Source organism: Pleurodeles waltl, chromosome 1_1 (assembly GCF_031143425.1).
Source record: "Pleurodeles waltl isolate 20211129_DDA chromosome 1_1, aPleWal1.hap1.20221129, whole genome shotgun sequence".
Lineage (NCBI taxonomy): Eukaryota > Metazoa > Chordata > Amphibia > Caudata > Salamandridae > Pleurodeles > Pleurodeles waltl.
Window position 1 is genome coordinate 4624024 of NC_090436.1, and position 13813 is coordinate 4637836.

A 13813-nucleotide genomic window follows, 5' to 3' on the forward strand; every position below is an offset into this window, starting at 1 on the left:
TACCTTCATAATCCTACCCCTACCAATATCCTAGTGTCTTCTTCTCCCTATACCTTTATACCCCTAACCCTGCCAATACCCCAGTGCCTCTACCCCGATACACACCAGTACTTGTAGCGCTCTCCTTTGCTGCTATCTCACCCTCTCCCCTGTTATCTCTACTCCTACCATCTCCCGATTAAAGCTTCAATCTCAATGATATTTTTCCACTTTTCTGCTCAGCTATTTTCCTGGGGGCTGGTTTCCTGTGATTCTTTCTTTGGAAAGTCATGAGTTTCACAATCCTGGGGTCTTGGGCCACGTGCTCGCCACCTTGATTTTTCTGTGACATGACGTAGGGGCCTTTTCGGAACAATTTTGGAAAAATACTTGATTCAACTCCCTACAGACTTGTGGGCCAAATTCATACTGAGGGCCAGATTTACGAGGCCCTGGTGCCTCCGTGCGCCACATTAGCATCATTTGTCTACGCTAATGTGGCTCAACGAGGCAAAAACCTCTGCACCGTATTTTCAAATTGCGCAATGCATTCATTGCCCCATTTTGCGACCCCTTTGCGCCACAATATGCCTGCACCAGGCCTAATGTATGCAAGGGGGCGTTCCGGCGTAAAGAGGCCCGCAAAAATGGTGCAATGAGATCTATAAGATTTCACTCTGCCATTTTTGGCGTCATTTTTAACGCCTGCTCAGAGCAGGTGTTACAGTGACGCACCTGTGATAATCAATGGGCCTCCCTGCACTTTGCTGCACCAGCGTCAAAATGTTGGCACTACTGGCCTAAAGTGCGCCATGGTGCGCTGTATTGTAAATACAAAGCAGCCATGCTGTCATTAGCTGGCGGGGGCGCAAGAAATCTGGTGCATCAGTACTCATCCACCAGATTCTTGTAAATCTGGGCCATAGTGTCTAACCTCGACAGTGACTGACTGCTACAGTGTGAAACATCTGCGGCTGTCTCTTTAGTGACACACAGGACTAATTACTAGTATCATTGGCTTCAGCTGTGAGTGCGGCGCTCACTCTACTGTCTGATAGTTCACTGGATGTCTCTTTAGTGACTCACTGTATTAACTAGTTATATGATTGGTCTCAGCCCTGAGAGTGCGACGCTCACTCTACTATCTGATAGTTCACTGCATGTCATAGACCTACGTTCACCAATGGGAGAAAGGGGGTGGGCCAACTCCTACCAATGAAAAATAGAGAGATCAGCCAGCACTCCCAATTGCAGATAGAGCAGCAACATCCTGTGTTTGGAAGCGAGTGAATGTTCTGTCCTCTACCAGTGAGATATAGGAATAGACCTACGTTCACCAATGGGACAAAGGGGGTGGGCTAGCATCCTACCAATGAGAAATAGAGGGTTCAGCCAGCTCTCCCAATGGCAGATGAGGGAAGCAACATTCTTCTGTTGGAAGCTTGCGGATAGGCCATCTCTCCACCAATGAGAGAATGGAATAGACCAACATTCACCAGTAGGAGAAAAAAGATGGGCCAGGTCTTCACCAGTGAGAGATGAGCATGGTCAGCAGTGCTCTAACACTGGGAGTTAAATGGAATAAGCAAAAATTCTACAAAATAGAGGTAGGCATCCACCCGCACTCTCCCAGTGGAGAAATGAGCGCACACCCACAATCTGCCAATGGGAGAAATGACTGGGCCAACATTCCCACCAAATGAATAGAAGGTGGACCAACAGTTTGCCAATTACAGACATGCACGGGCCAACACTCCACCCACCGATTATTTCCCATAGGTAAACTCTCCACCAATGAGAAATAGGAGGTGGGTCAACTCTCAACCAATGGGAATAGGAGATGGGTCAACACTCTGCTAATGGGAAATAGGAGGTGGGCCAACACTGCACCAACGGGAAATAGGAGGTGGGTGAACTCTCTTCCAATGAGAAATAGGAGGTAAGCCAACACCCTACCAATGGGAAGTAGGGAGTGGGCCAACACTCTGCCAGTGGAAATGGGAGGTGAGCTGACACTTTACCAATGGGAAATAGAAGGTGGGTCATTCATCTGTCAGTGGGAAATAGGAGGAAGGTCAACACTCAACAAATGGGAAGCAGGTCTGGGCTAACAGCCTAGCAATACTAGCTAGCCAGGAGGAACAAATACTCTCCCTTCGAGAGGTAGATGGTGTACGCCAGTATTGTCCAGTGGGTGTCATGAGAGGACCAACAGTCAACAAGCAGGGTGTAAGCTGAATGAGCCAATATTGTACCAGCAGGTCACAGAGAGTGCCAGGGACAGGAGAGTAGCCAAATACCACAAGGTAGGAAAGTTATCAAGTACCTATGCTGTGCAAATTGTGGTTCCTTCTCATTTCATCCATTGCTCTTCTCTTGTTTACAGAAGCGTAAAAAAGCGCGCCACCAGGGGCCGGGGCAGGAGCTTGAGGTCCAAGGACAGGTAACCCTTTCGGTAGCACACTGGCTGCTACACCTGCTTCTATTGGGAGCTTTTTGTTTTTGGTTTGTGCCAAAAAAGAAAGCACCAATACATGTTCCAGTCAAGGTTCTCTTCTTGGGAACATGACTCCAGAACCCAAAGTGTCTTTGGGCTCTCGGTACTTGCTCAGTCAGAAGCAAAGTACTATATACGCTGTGCTCAAATGAAGCGGAGTGTTGGATGTGTTTCACCTGCTGGTGCGGTGCACCCTGCACCTGGTGCTGCTTCTACTCATGGTCATTACCTTCACCACTCAGAGGTGGAATGCGGACCAAGCACCTGTTGATCCTTGGAGCTCAAACATCTCTTGTCTTCCAGTGTCATGAACCTTCCACTCAAGGAGCTCTGCACGATGGATCTTCTACTCAAAGTCCTCGTGATGGAGCTTCTACTCAAGGTTCTCTGGTTGATGGTGTTTTTACTCAAGGTGCTCTGGGTGATGCTGCTTCTACTCAAAGGTGCTCTAGGTGATGGTGCTTCTACTCAAAGGTCCTATGGGTGATGGTGTTTCTACTCAAAGGTGCTGTGGGTGATGGTGCTTGCACTCAAGGTCTTCTGGGTGATGGTGCTTCTACTCAAGGGTTTCTGAGTGATAGGCCTTCTTCTCAAGGTTCTCTGGGTGATGGTGATTTTACTCAAGTGGGTGCTAAGGCTTCCACTCAAGGTGCTCTGGTGCTTAAACTCAAGTTGCTCTGGGTGATGGTGCTTATACTCATGGTGCTCTGGGTGATGGACCTTCTACTATGGGTGACGGTGCATCTATCCAAAGTGCTCTGGGTGATGGTTCTTCTACTCCAGAGTGCTCTGAGTGAGGGACTTTCTGCTCAAGGTGCTCTGGGTGATGGGAGTTCTCCTCAAAGGTCCTCTGGGTAATAGTGCTTCTATTCAAATGTGCTCTGGGAAATAATGCTTGTACTCAAGGTCCTCAGGGTGATAGTGCTTGTACTCAAGGTCCTCTGGGTGATAGTGCTTCTACTCAAGGTTCTCTGTGTGGTGGTGCTTCTACTCAAGTGGGTCATGGTGCTTCCACTCAAACTGACCAGGGATACAGAAGAAGTGGTCCAGACCAAGGATCCATAAGAAGTCTTCCACATCAGGAAAGAAGTCTTCCAGAATAGGGATCCAGAAGAAGTCTTCCAGAGCAGGGTTCCAGTAGAAGTCCTCCAGAGCAGGGATCCAGAAGAAGGCATACAGACCAGGGATCCAGAAGACGTTTTACAGACCAGGGATCCAGAAGAAGGCATACAGACCAGGGATCCAGAAGACGTTTTACAGACCAGGGATCCAGAGGACGTCCTCCAGACCAGGGATCCAGAAAAGGTCCACAAGACCAGGGATCCAGACGAAGACATCCAGAAGAAGTCTTCCACACCTGGAATCCAGAAGAAGTCTTCCAGACCAGGGATCCAGAAGAAGACATCCAGACCAGGGATCCAGACGAAGACATCCAGACCAGAGATCCAAAAGAAGTCTTACACACCTGGAATCCAGAAGAAGTCTTCCAGACCAGGGATCCAGAGGAAGTCCTAAACACCAGGGATCCAGAAGAGATCTTCCAGACCAGGGATCCAGAAGAAATCCTCCAGACCAGGGATCCAGAAGAAGAAATCCAGACCAGGGATCCAGAAAATGTCTTCCAGACCAGGGATCCAGAAGAGGTCTTCCAGACCAGGGATCCAGAAGAGGTCTTCCAGACCAGGGATCCACAAGAAGTCCTCCAGACCAGAGATCCACAAGAAGAAATCCAGACCAGGGATCCAGAAAATGTCTTCCAGGCTAGGGATCCAGAAGAAGTCTTCCAGATCATGGAGCCAGAGGACGTCCTCCAGACCAGGGATCTAGAAAAGGTCATCCAGACCAGGGAATTAGATGAAGACATCCAGACCAAGGATCGAGAAGAAGACATCCAGACCAGGGGTCCAGAAGAAGACATCCTGACCAGGGATCCAGAAGAAGTCCTCCAGACCAGGAATCCAGAAGCAGTCCTGCGGGCCAGGCATTCAGAAGATGTCTTCCAGGACAGGGACCCAGAGGAAGTCCTCCACACCAGGGATCATGAAAAGGTCTTCCAGATCAGGGATCCAGAAGAAGTCCTCCAGACCAGGGATCCAGAAGAAGACATCTAGACCAGGGATCCAGAAAATATCTTCCAGGCTAGGGATCCAGAAGAAGTGTCCCAGACCAGGGATCCAGGAAGGGTCCTCCAGACCAAGGATCCAGAAGAAGTTCCCCAGACCAGGGATCCAGAAAAGGTCCTCCAGAAAATGGATCCAGAAGAAGTCCTCCAGACCAGGGATCCAGAAGACGTTTTACAGACCAGGGATCCAGAAGACATTTTACAGACCAGGGACCCAGAAGAAGTCTTCCAGACCAGGGACCCAGAGGAAGTCCTCCAGACCAGGGATCTAGAAAAGGTCCTCCAGACCAGGGAATTATATGAAGACATCCAGACCAGGGATCGAGAAGAAGACATCCAGACCAGGGGTCCAGAAGAAGTCTTCCAGACCAGGTATCCAGAAGATGTCTTCCGGGACAGGGATCCAGAAGAAGTTTTTCAGACCAGGGATCCAGAAGAAGACATCAAGACTAAAGATCCAGAAGGAGTCCTCCAGAATAGGGATCCAGGAGAAGACACCCAGATCAGGAATCACGAAGAAGACATCCAGACCAGGGATCCAGAAGAAGTCTTCCAGACCAGGATTTCAGACCAGGGATCCACATCAAGGCCTTCAAAGGTGGACTTTTGATGTCACCACTTGGCATCTCCACGTCTCAATGGTTATAGCACTTCTTACACAGCCCCCTGAAAATGTCCACAGGCGAGATGAAAAAAGCCTCAAGGCCCCCAGATATCTGTGCGGCTCAGAAGCATGAAAGAAGCTTCAGCAAAGCCAAGCCGCTCCCATTAGTAATCTTGCATTAAGAGATATTCTAATTGGTTATCAGTGACCAGACCACAACATACACATGACCAAAACATGACCTTCTATTCATGGGTGCATGATCGATCTATTGGGGGTGATACATTTAGAGGACAAGTATTGGGTCATATGTCAAAGTAGTCCTCACTTTTCACAAGGCATATATTCACTGTGACAGCCTCCCTTGTCTCTTGGAGGACAGTTCACTAGTTATGGCAGTCATGTATCCATCGAAGGCCTTGTGGGGTAGTGATCAGAGGGGGGCCCTGTGCTTGATGTCTAGTGACGGTTCAGGAGAGAGACAAGTGTACCAATACTTGCCCTACTCAATATCACCTTAGACACACCCAGGACCTAGATGTGAGGGGGGCTCATCTGCTGATGTACACAGCTTTCTTCTCATTTTTGTTTTACAGACGTATAAAAAAGCGAGCAGCCAAGGCAAAAGGTGCAAGTCTGGGATCAAAAGACAGGTAACTTGATGTACGGGAGGTAGCCTCTGCATCTGCTTAACTTGAATCGCTTTCACATTTTGGTCGATGCCAAAAGGAAAGCGCAAGTTAGTGGTCCAGGTGGGTCATACTGCATGGCTCTGAGCCTCTGAACTCAGAGACTCCTCTGGAACAGGATGGCTTCCAAGCCCTGGGCTGGGAACATCATCTTTAGAACTCAAAGACTGCAGGGCCTTGAATCTGGGTGCAGGGGGGCTTCTACGTATGGAAGATCCAAGGAGAGCCTTTCAATGAGCCTCAGGGGCCAGGCTTGGAGAAGATTTCAAAGGGATTGTCCTCAAAGAAAGACTTGAACATGACCATCAGTGATGCTGTCACAGAAGAGACATTTGATGCAATCCATCAAGTGCCTAAATTCATACAACACACAGAGTTGAGACTCAGATACTTAACCCTCTGGTATGGATGCTTAGAAGGCCCACAACACTCTTTGAGTTCTAAGTGATAAGGTTCCTCTGGTAGTTGGAGGGACAAAGCAGTCCGGTTTGGTTACCAAATCGCTCGTCCTTCCAATGGCTGTCTGCATGCCTTGCGGGATTTATTGGATAAGCAATGATCCATGTACTTTGTGCTTTGGGTGCTGGGTGTGTTGCTAGTTTCATCCAATATAATGAAGGATTTGTTGAGATTGTGACTGTGGAAGGATTTGAGGCTACACCACCAGCATGGGTGACAATCTCTTGCTTTCATGGTAACTCTTGACCTGCAGGTGAAGTGACAAGTCACCTAAAGATCAGATAGTCCAAAGGGGGCGCTAGTTTAGGTCCAAGGAGGACAGATAACTTGACCATATGACACAATTGCCACCCTCATCAGGGTAGGATTACCAGATGTCACCAGCACCACTTGCTCCATCACTGAGCTTTCTTTTAAAAACTTTGCTCCTTGTTGGTCATCTTCATAAGGCTCCGGATTACAAAAGGTTTCTGAAGAGGAAGCTCAGAGCTGGAAAGATGGTGCCTGTGTGAGGGAGGGCTGCCTGATAACCAGGGTTCTGCATGAGGGCAGGTGATCCAGCAAGAAAGGTTCAGTGTTCTTGCCTCCAGAGGCGGCTAAGACGTACCTGGAGGTGGCATTACCAAATTAAAATGTCCTTTGTAAACTCTGGCAGCAACATCAACATTCAGCCCTCCACTCCTGCGTGCCTCTGTGCTCCCCCTTTCTCTCAGCTCTAGTTATGTTTTATGTGGACATTTCTCTCTTTGAATCATCTTGATCCATCATTTTGAATAAGGATCCTTTCCAGAAGAAAAAGGTTTTTGTAACAGAACCAGGTGCTCCAACCCCCGACACCGTCTCCATCAGGCGTACTCAATCCTTCAATTCTAAGTGAAACAGAGTTAATCTTACAGTATCTTAGATTCATAAAAGTCCATAACACCTTTTCATGTTCTTCTCTTTAATCACCTGTTTATTTTAATTGATTAATAGATTGATGTCATGGCAAGTTTGCCCCTTTTACTGAATTTGAAGAATCCATGAAACTTTAAGTAGAAAATTATTGTAAACCTCCTTGTCAATTGAAGATCAAGGATCTGGTCCAGGTTGAGTTGCCTTTCGTTCTGCACAATGCTTGAACTGGTTGGCCGCAAGCAAGGTCAAGAAGGCGGAGCTAGAAGAGCTGGAGAAGAATCTAGAATGGGCCGCGATCTCAGAGGTTATCTGCCTCCAACTGGCTGAAGTGATGACTCTCTGTCAGTGCCCAGGGATTTGGCTGGGGGGTACAGATGCCCCCGTCTGGTGGTCTTGAGTCTTCAGCTGTGAGACGCGGTTCTCCTGTTCAGAAGCTTGTTCTGCTGGTCTTGGTACTTGCCTAGAGCTAAAGTTCTCTACAGGTCAAGATATTTCAAGATTCTGGAGATATTGGACACTCCACGCAGGGTTCACTCCTCTGAGTAAACAACAGCCAGTTGGCGCCACCTCCACACAACACAACTTGTCACTGGGATGAGATTTCACCCACCTCTTGAGAGGGATGCTTGACATAGATGGGTCACAGTACTGGTGAGCTTCAGGCGTGAAATCCAGAAGCTTGTGGATTGTCCCTTGTGGCACTGAGTGAATCCAGAGCACCCAGGCTTTGTGCACGACCAGTCCACCTGCGAAGCCAAAGCTTAGACGTCAGTCTCAACCCGCAGTCAGTGCCAGCTCCACACCAGCACTTACATCAACTCCCTTCCTTTTTCATTGTAAGTTATAAAGATACACCAGAGAGCGGGAACCATTGAGGGGCACATTCATGAGCTCCTTGCGCTGCAGTTGCATTACTTTTTGTGATGCAAGAGAAGCGCAAGCCTTTCAGCCAAATCCATGAAACCACGCAAAGCCGCTCTGCGTGGCTTTGAATGGCCTCTTAGATATGTAAGGCAAGGCAGCGGAAATCACTGTTTCGCCTTACTCTGCGTCAAAAAGGCGTTCCATGGCCGTTGCAGTTGGTTTTCCCACAGAATACACATGAATTTTGACGCATCCCAGATTTACAAGAGCTTGAAACCTGGGTATGAGCCAAAACCTTACGCCTCCCCTGGGAGGTGTAACAAATAGAAATATCTTTATTTTTTACATCTCACCCATCTAGACTGTCTGCTCAAGCCTGCTTCAATGTCACCCTCTCTCCGCTTCTGCACTCCTAAGCCTGTCCCCTTTCCCACATACCCTGGTCAGGGCTACAACTGCCCAGTGCCTGATTGCCCACAGGTGCTCCACTTTATGACCTCCCACAACCTTTCACCCATCTTTCTGTCACCCCCTCAACCACTGCATCTTCATATTCGCACAGTCTTCACCCGCAAGATAGTCACGCCCTGCAGCCGTCCTCACCGCTGTGAAATCATTGGCCCTCCATCAGCCACACACAGATCTAGAGGAGATGCTTTCAAGGCCAGCACCTTCTTACTTAAGGACATCTGCCCGCCTAAAGCCATTGCCAACAACTTCATGTCCACAGGCCACACACTGCGGCTAAACTCTCCTGACAGGCCTGACCAGCACCCCCTCTGACAGTAATCAGAGGGGTCTCAAGGCTGTCACCTTAGGACACATCTTATACATCAACAGGAAGACCATGGGGGAATTTGGGGCGAAACCTGGGGGGGATATTGGAGACCTCAAGGCTGTTACTTCCAGAAACATCACATACATAAAAAGGAAGACCATGGGAGGATCTTGGGTCATGACGTGACCCGTGCCAGTGCACGAAGCATCAAACTGGACTTGGGTCACTGTAGCGTCTGTCAACCAGTGGTCAACACGCCTGCTCCAGAGTCTTTCAGTTCCATTCCAGGGGCCTTCTGATGAACTCCAGGGCTTAGTGTTCTGTTCTAGGGGCTTTCAGTTCCATTCCTGGGGCTTTCTGATGTACTCCAGGGTCTTTCAGTTCCATTCCAGGGGCTTTCTGATGTACTCCAGGGTCTTTCAGTTCCATTCCAGGGGCTTTCAGTTCCATTCCAGGGGCTTTCTGTTGTACTCCAGGGGTTTTCAGTTCCACTCCAGGGGCTCTCAGGTGTACTCCAGGATCTCTCTGTTGTATACTAGGAACTTTCAGTTCCATTCCAGGGGCTTTCTGTTGTACTCCAGAGTCTTTCAGTTCCATCCAGAGGCTGTTTGATGTACTCTAGGGGTTTTCTGTTATACATCAATGCCTATTTTGTTTACTCCTGGAAAGTTCTGTGGTACTCCATCGGATATCAGTTGAATTCCATGGGATTTCAGTTGAACTCCATGGGATTTCAGTTGTACTCCATGGGATTTCAGTTGAACTCTAGGGGGTTCTGTTGTACTTTAGTGGGTTGTTGTTCTACTTCAGATACATTCTGTTGTACTCCAGAGGCGTCCAGTTGTACTCTAAGGGCTTTCAAGTTTACTCCAGGGAATTTCTGTTGTCCTTCCTTGGCTTTCAGTTGTACTTTAGGGGTGTCTGTTCTACTTCAGGGGCATTCTGCTGCAGTGAGGCTACCAGAGTGCATGGCACACAGGGTCTCTTGGGCATCATGGGCACCAGACCTTTTCACCCAGGGTTAGGTAGAATTTCTGTGGGAGGGAGGTAAGCGATGTCCATGTAAGGCGAGATCTGGTAAGCCATTGTAGGCTGTGTTGTGCCATGTCCAGGTAAGTCGCAGTAAGCCGTGTCTAGCTACGCTCTGGTAAGCCATGTCCAGGTAAGTCAGACGTTTCTCCTCCATTTATCTTGCGTCTCTACATAGGGACAATCTCCACTAAAACGTGATTTCTCCAGTGACCCCGCTCTGTACTTTTGTCCTTTTCATCCTTTACAGAAGTGTGAAAGCTCAGGCCGCCAAGGCGACAGCCAAGACCGTGGCGACCAAGGGCAGGTAACCACAGATGACTGGCCATTGCATCTGCTTTTATTGCCAACTTTCGATTTTTGGTTCACCCCACAAAGGAAAGTTGAAATAAATGGCTATGGGTGGGTTTCAGTTATTTTGTGCAGGTGGTACACAGTGGTAGACAGCACCTCGTGGCTTATGAGAGGAGTGTCAAGGTATGCTGAGAGCTTGGCAGACACTGCGCGTGATGAGTATGCCCAGAGGGAGGTCCCGTGCTCACTGTGCCATACGACTCGAGCTATGCCTCACTAATGAGTCTTAAACACGTCAAAACCGGTCGGAAATTGCTTGTGTTCACATTTGGAGGGGGCCTGGGTCAGCAGCTCAGGCTGGAATCTTCCTATTGGAGCAGGATCAAGACTGATTTGCATAAGGATGGTCTCTGTCCAGTGTGGCACAGTGAGCGAAAACATAATGCCGCACTGAGTGATCGTCAGTGGCTGAGATGAATTCCTTCCATCACCCTATTGTTTTTGCAGCACCATATTTCAGTGATTAGGAACACCTAGACTTGTTTTCAAACTACTAGAGGGCATGCCCTGCACACTGTTATTCTGTTCCAGCCATTAGAAAGAATAATTATTTGTTTTCAGCTATTATACTAATACAGGGAGCAATCTCCCTGCAATCACCCTTCATCACTGATTTGTAAATAAAAATGTCACTGTCCCTAAAACGCTCCTCTGAAACACGCAGCTTCTACATTTAAATGTGCGAGCACCGAATACTGAGGCCACGTAATCCTAAAGCCATCTTGGGCCTCTTTAATCCATCTATAGCCACTCCTTGCCCCTTCAGCTCACTCTTGCAGCTTTCTGCTTTTGCCCTTTCCGTCTTTCTCTTCCTCCGTCTTTCCCATGTGTCTTTTGCTCGCAGTAAATGCCTGATGCAGAAAATAAGTGTCAGCCCACATTGATATATTCCAGGAATGAAAATCCCTGCTGTTCTTTTTCCATCCAACAGAGGGATGTTTCAGGCACACTGATATGTTCCAGGAATAAAAGTCCCTGCCGTTCTTTTTCTAACCACCAGAGGGAGGTCTATGCACACTGATATATTCCAGGAATAAAAATCCCTGCCGTTCTTTTTCTAACCACCAGAGGAAGGTCTATGCACACCAATGTTGTATTCCAGGCGTTAGAAGGAACTGCTGTTCTTTTCTGACCAGTAGAGGGCGCACTCTGTATACTGACACTTTATTCCAGCCATTAGATAGAACACATATTCTTATGATTATGGGGAACTTGCACTTATAACATCATTATTCTAATTCAGACCAGAGAGTATAATGAATTCGCACTTAACGCATATCTTTCAACCACTTGCGAGAACTTTTTGTACCCAGTAATATGTTGTTCTGGTGACAAGTGGGACGTACATACTCACTAAATTCTATTGCAGAGACAAGAGGTGGCCAATCAATGCCTACCAGAGACACTAGGGTGAGCTCAGTACCTACCAGAGCCACTAAGGTGAGCTCAGTACCCACCAGAGCTACTAGGGTGAGTTCAGTACCTACCACAGCCACTAAGGTGAGCTCAGTACCCACCACAGCCGCTAGGATGAGTTCACTACCTACCACAGCCACTAAGGTGAGCTCAGTACCCACCACAGCCGCTAGGATGAGTTCAGTACCTACCAGAGTCATTAGAGTGAGCTCAGAACCTGCTGCAGCCAGTAGGGCAAGCTCTGTACCTACCACAGCCACTAGACCGAGCCCAGTACCTACCACAGCCACTAGGGTGAGATCAGAGCTCAGCTCAGTACCTACCACCTCCTCTAGGGCAAGCTCAGGACCAACCACAGCCTATAGGGCGAGCTCAGTACCCTACCGCCCCCACTAGAGTGAGCTAACTACATACCACAGCCACTAGGGCAAGCTCAGTACCTACCACATCCACTAAGGCGAGCTCAGTACCTACCACTGCTCCTAGGGTGAGCTCAGTACCTACCACTATACTAGGGTGAGCTCAGAGCTCAGCTCAGTACCTACCACTTCCACTAGAGCAAGCTCAGGACCTACCACAGCCACTGGGGTGAGCTCAGTACCTACCTCAGCTACTAGGGCGAGCTCAGAACCCTACCACTTCCACTAGGGTGAGATCAGTACCTACCACAGCCACTCTGGCGAGCTCGGTACCATACCACCTCCACTAGGGCGAACTCAGTACCTACTGCAGACACTAGGGTGAGCTCAGTACCTACCGCAGCCACTGGGGTGAGCTCAGTACCTACCACAGCATCTAGGGCAAGCTCAGTACCTACCACCTCTACTAGGACAAGATCAGTACCAACTACTGCTCCTAGAGCAAGCTGAATACCTACCACAGCCACTAGAGCGAGCCCAGAACCTACCACTGCTCCCAGGGCGAGCTCATTACCTACCACCATACTAGGGTGAGCTCAGTACCCTATCACCGCTACTAGAGCAAGCTCAGTACCCTAAAACAGCCACTAGGATGAGCTCAGTAACTACCAGAGCCACTAGGTGGAGAGAGGCACACGGTATCATCACATACCAGCCATGTAAGTATCCTAAACATTGTAAAACATTATTGTGCCACAACAGGGAACGATTCACGCTAATGTTACACAACAACCACTGGAGGATGTGCATTATTTCAATTTTGCATCATGATCACTTCAGAGCACTAGTGGCAGTGACTTTAAGGAAGTCATCCTCTACATGGAGCTATCCCCATCATAGAAAGAGTTCATCAGCACTAATGTCTAATCACAGCCGCTACAGTCAGTGGAAGGGGCTCAAAACATTAATATCTTTCCAGCCACTAGAGGCAGCCCTCCTCTCCAAGTGCTATTCACAGCCTCTGTGAAGTAAACACAGTAACACCTTGTTGTACCCACCAGAGGGTGCTCCTCTACATAACATCACAGTGATATCACTTTATAGCCACTAGAGGGAGCCTGCCCGTTCAGTATGTTATTCACAACTTCCAGGACGCCTAAGACAGTAGCACCCTGTTATACCCACCAGAGGGCGCTCCTCTACATAACATCACAGTGATATCACTTTATAGCCACTAGAGGGAGCCTGCCCGTTCAGTATGTTATTCACAACTTCCAGGACGCCTAAGACAGTAGCACCCTGTTATACCCACCAGAGGGTGCTCCTCTACATAGCATCACAGTGATATCACTTTATAGCCACCAGAGGGAGCCCGCCCCTTCAGTATGTTATTCATAGCCTCCAGGATGCCTAAGGCAGAAGCACCCTGTTATATCCACCAGAGGGCGCTCCTCTACATAGCATCACAGTGATATCACTTTATAGCCACCAGAGGGAGCGCGCCCCTTCAGTATGTTATTCATAGCCTCCGGGACGCCTAAGGCAGAAGCACCCTGTTATATCCACCAGAGGGCGCTCCTCTACATAACATCACAGTGATATCACTTTATAGCCACCAGAGGGAGCGCGCCCCTTCAGTATGTTATTCATAGCCTCCGGGACGCCTAAGGCAGAAGCACCCTGTTATATCCACCAGAGGGCGCTCCTCTACATAACATCACAGTGATATCACTTTATAGCCACCAGAGGGAGCCCGCCCCTTCAGT

At 48.6% G+C, this 13813-nt stretch overlaps 1 protein-coding gene across 5 annotated transcripts in view; it reads left to right on the plus strand.

Annotated features, from left to right (window-relative positions):
- LOXL3 (lysyl oxidase like 3) overlaps window positions 1-13813 on the plus strand; it is a 330073-nt gene that overhangs the window by 227914 nt on the left and 88346 nt on the right. For 4 of the 5 annotated variants that reach the window (XM_069203048.1, XM_069203150.1, XM_069203233.1 and 1 more), the window contains exons 5-7: window positions 2366-2422; window positions 5799-5855; window positions 10169-10225. The exons of the other annotated variant lie outside the window; for it this stretch is intronic. In XM_069203048.1, coding sequence (XP_069059149.1) covers window positions 2366-2422; window positions 5799-5855; window positions 10169-10225 — 171 coding nt within the window. The remainder of the gene's footprint in view (window positions 1-2365; window positions 2423-5798; window positions 5856-10168; window positions 10226-13813) is intronic. 5 annotated transcript variants of the gene reach the window in all.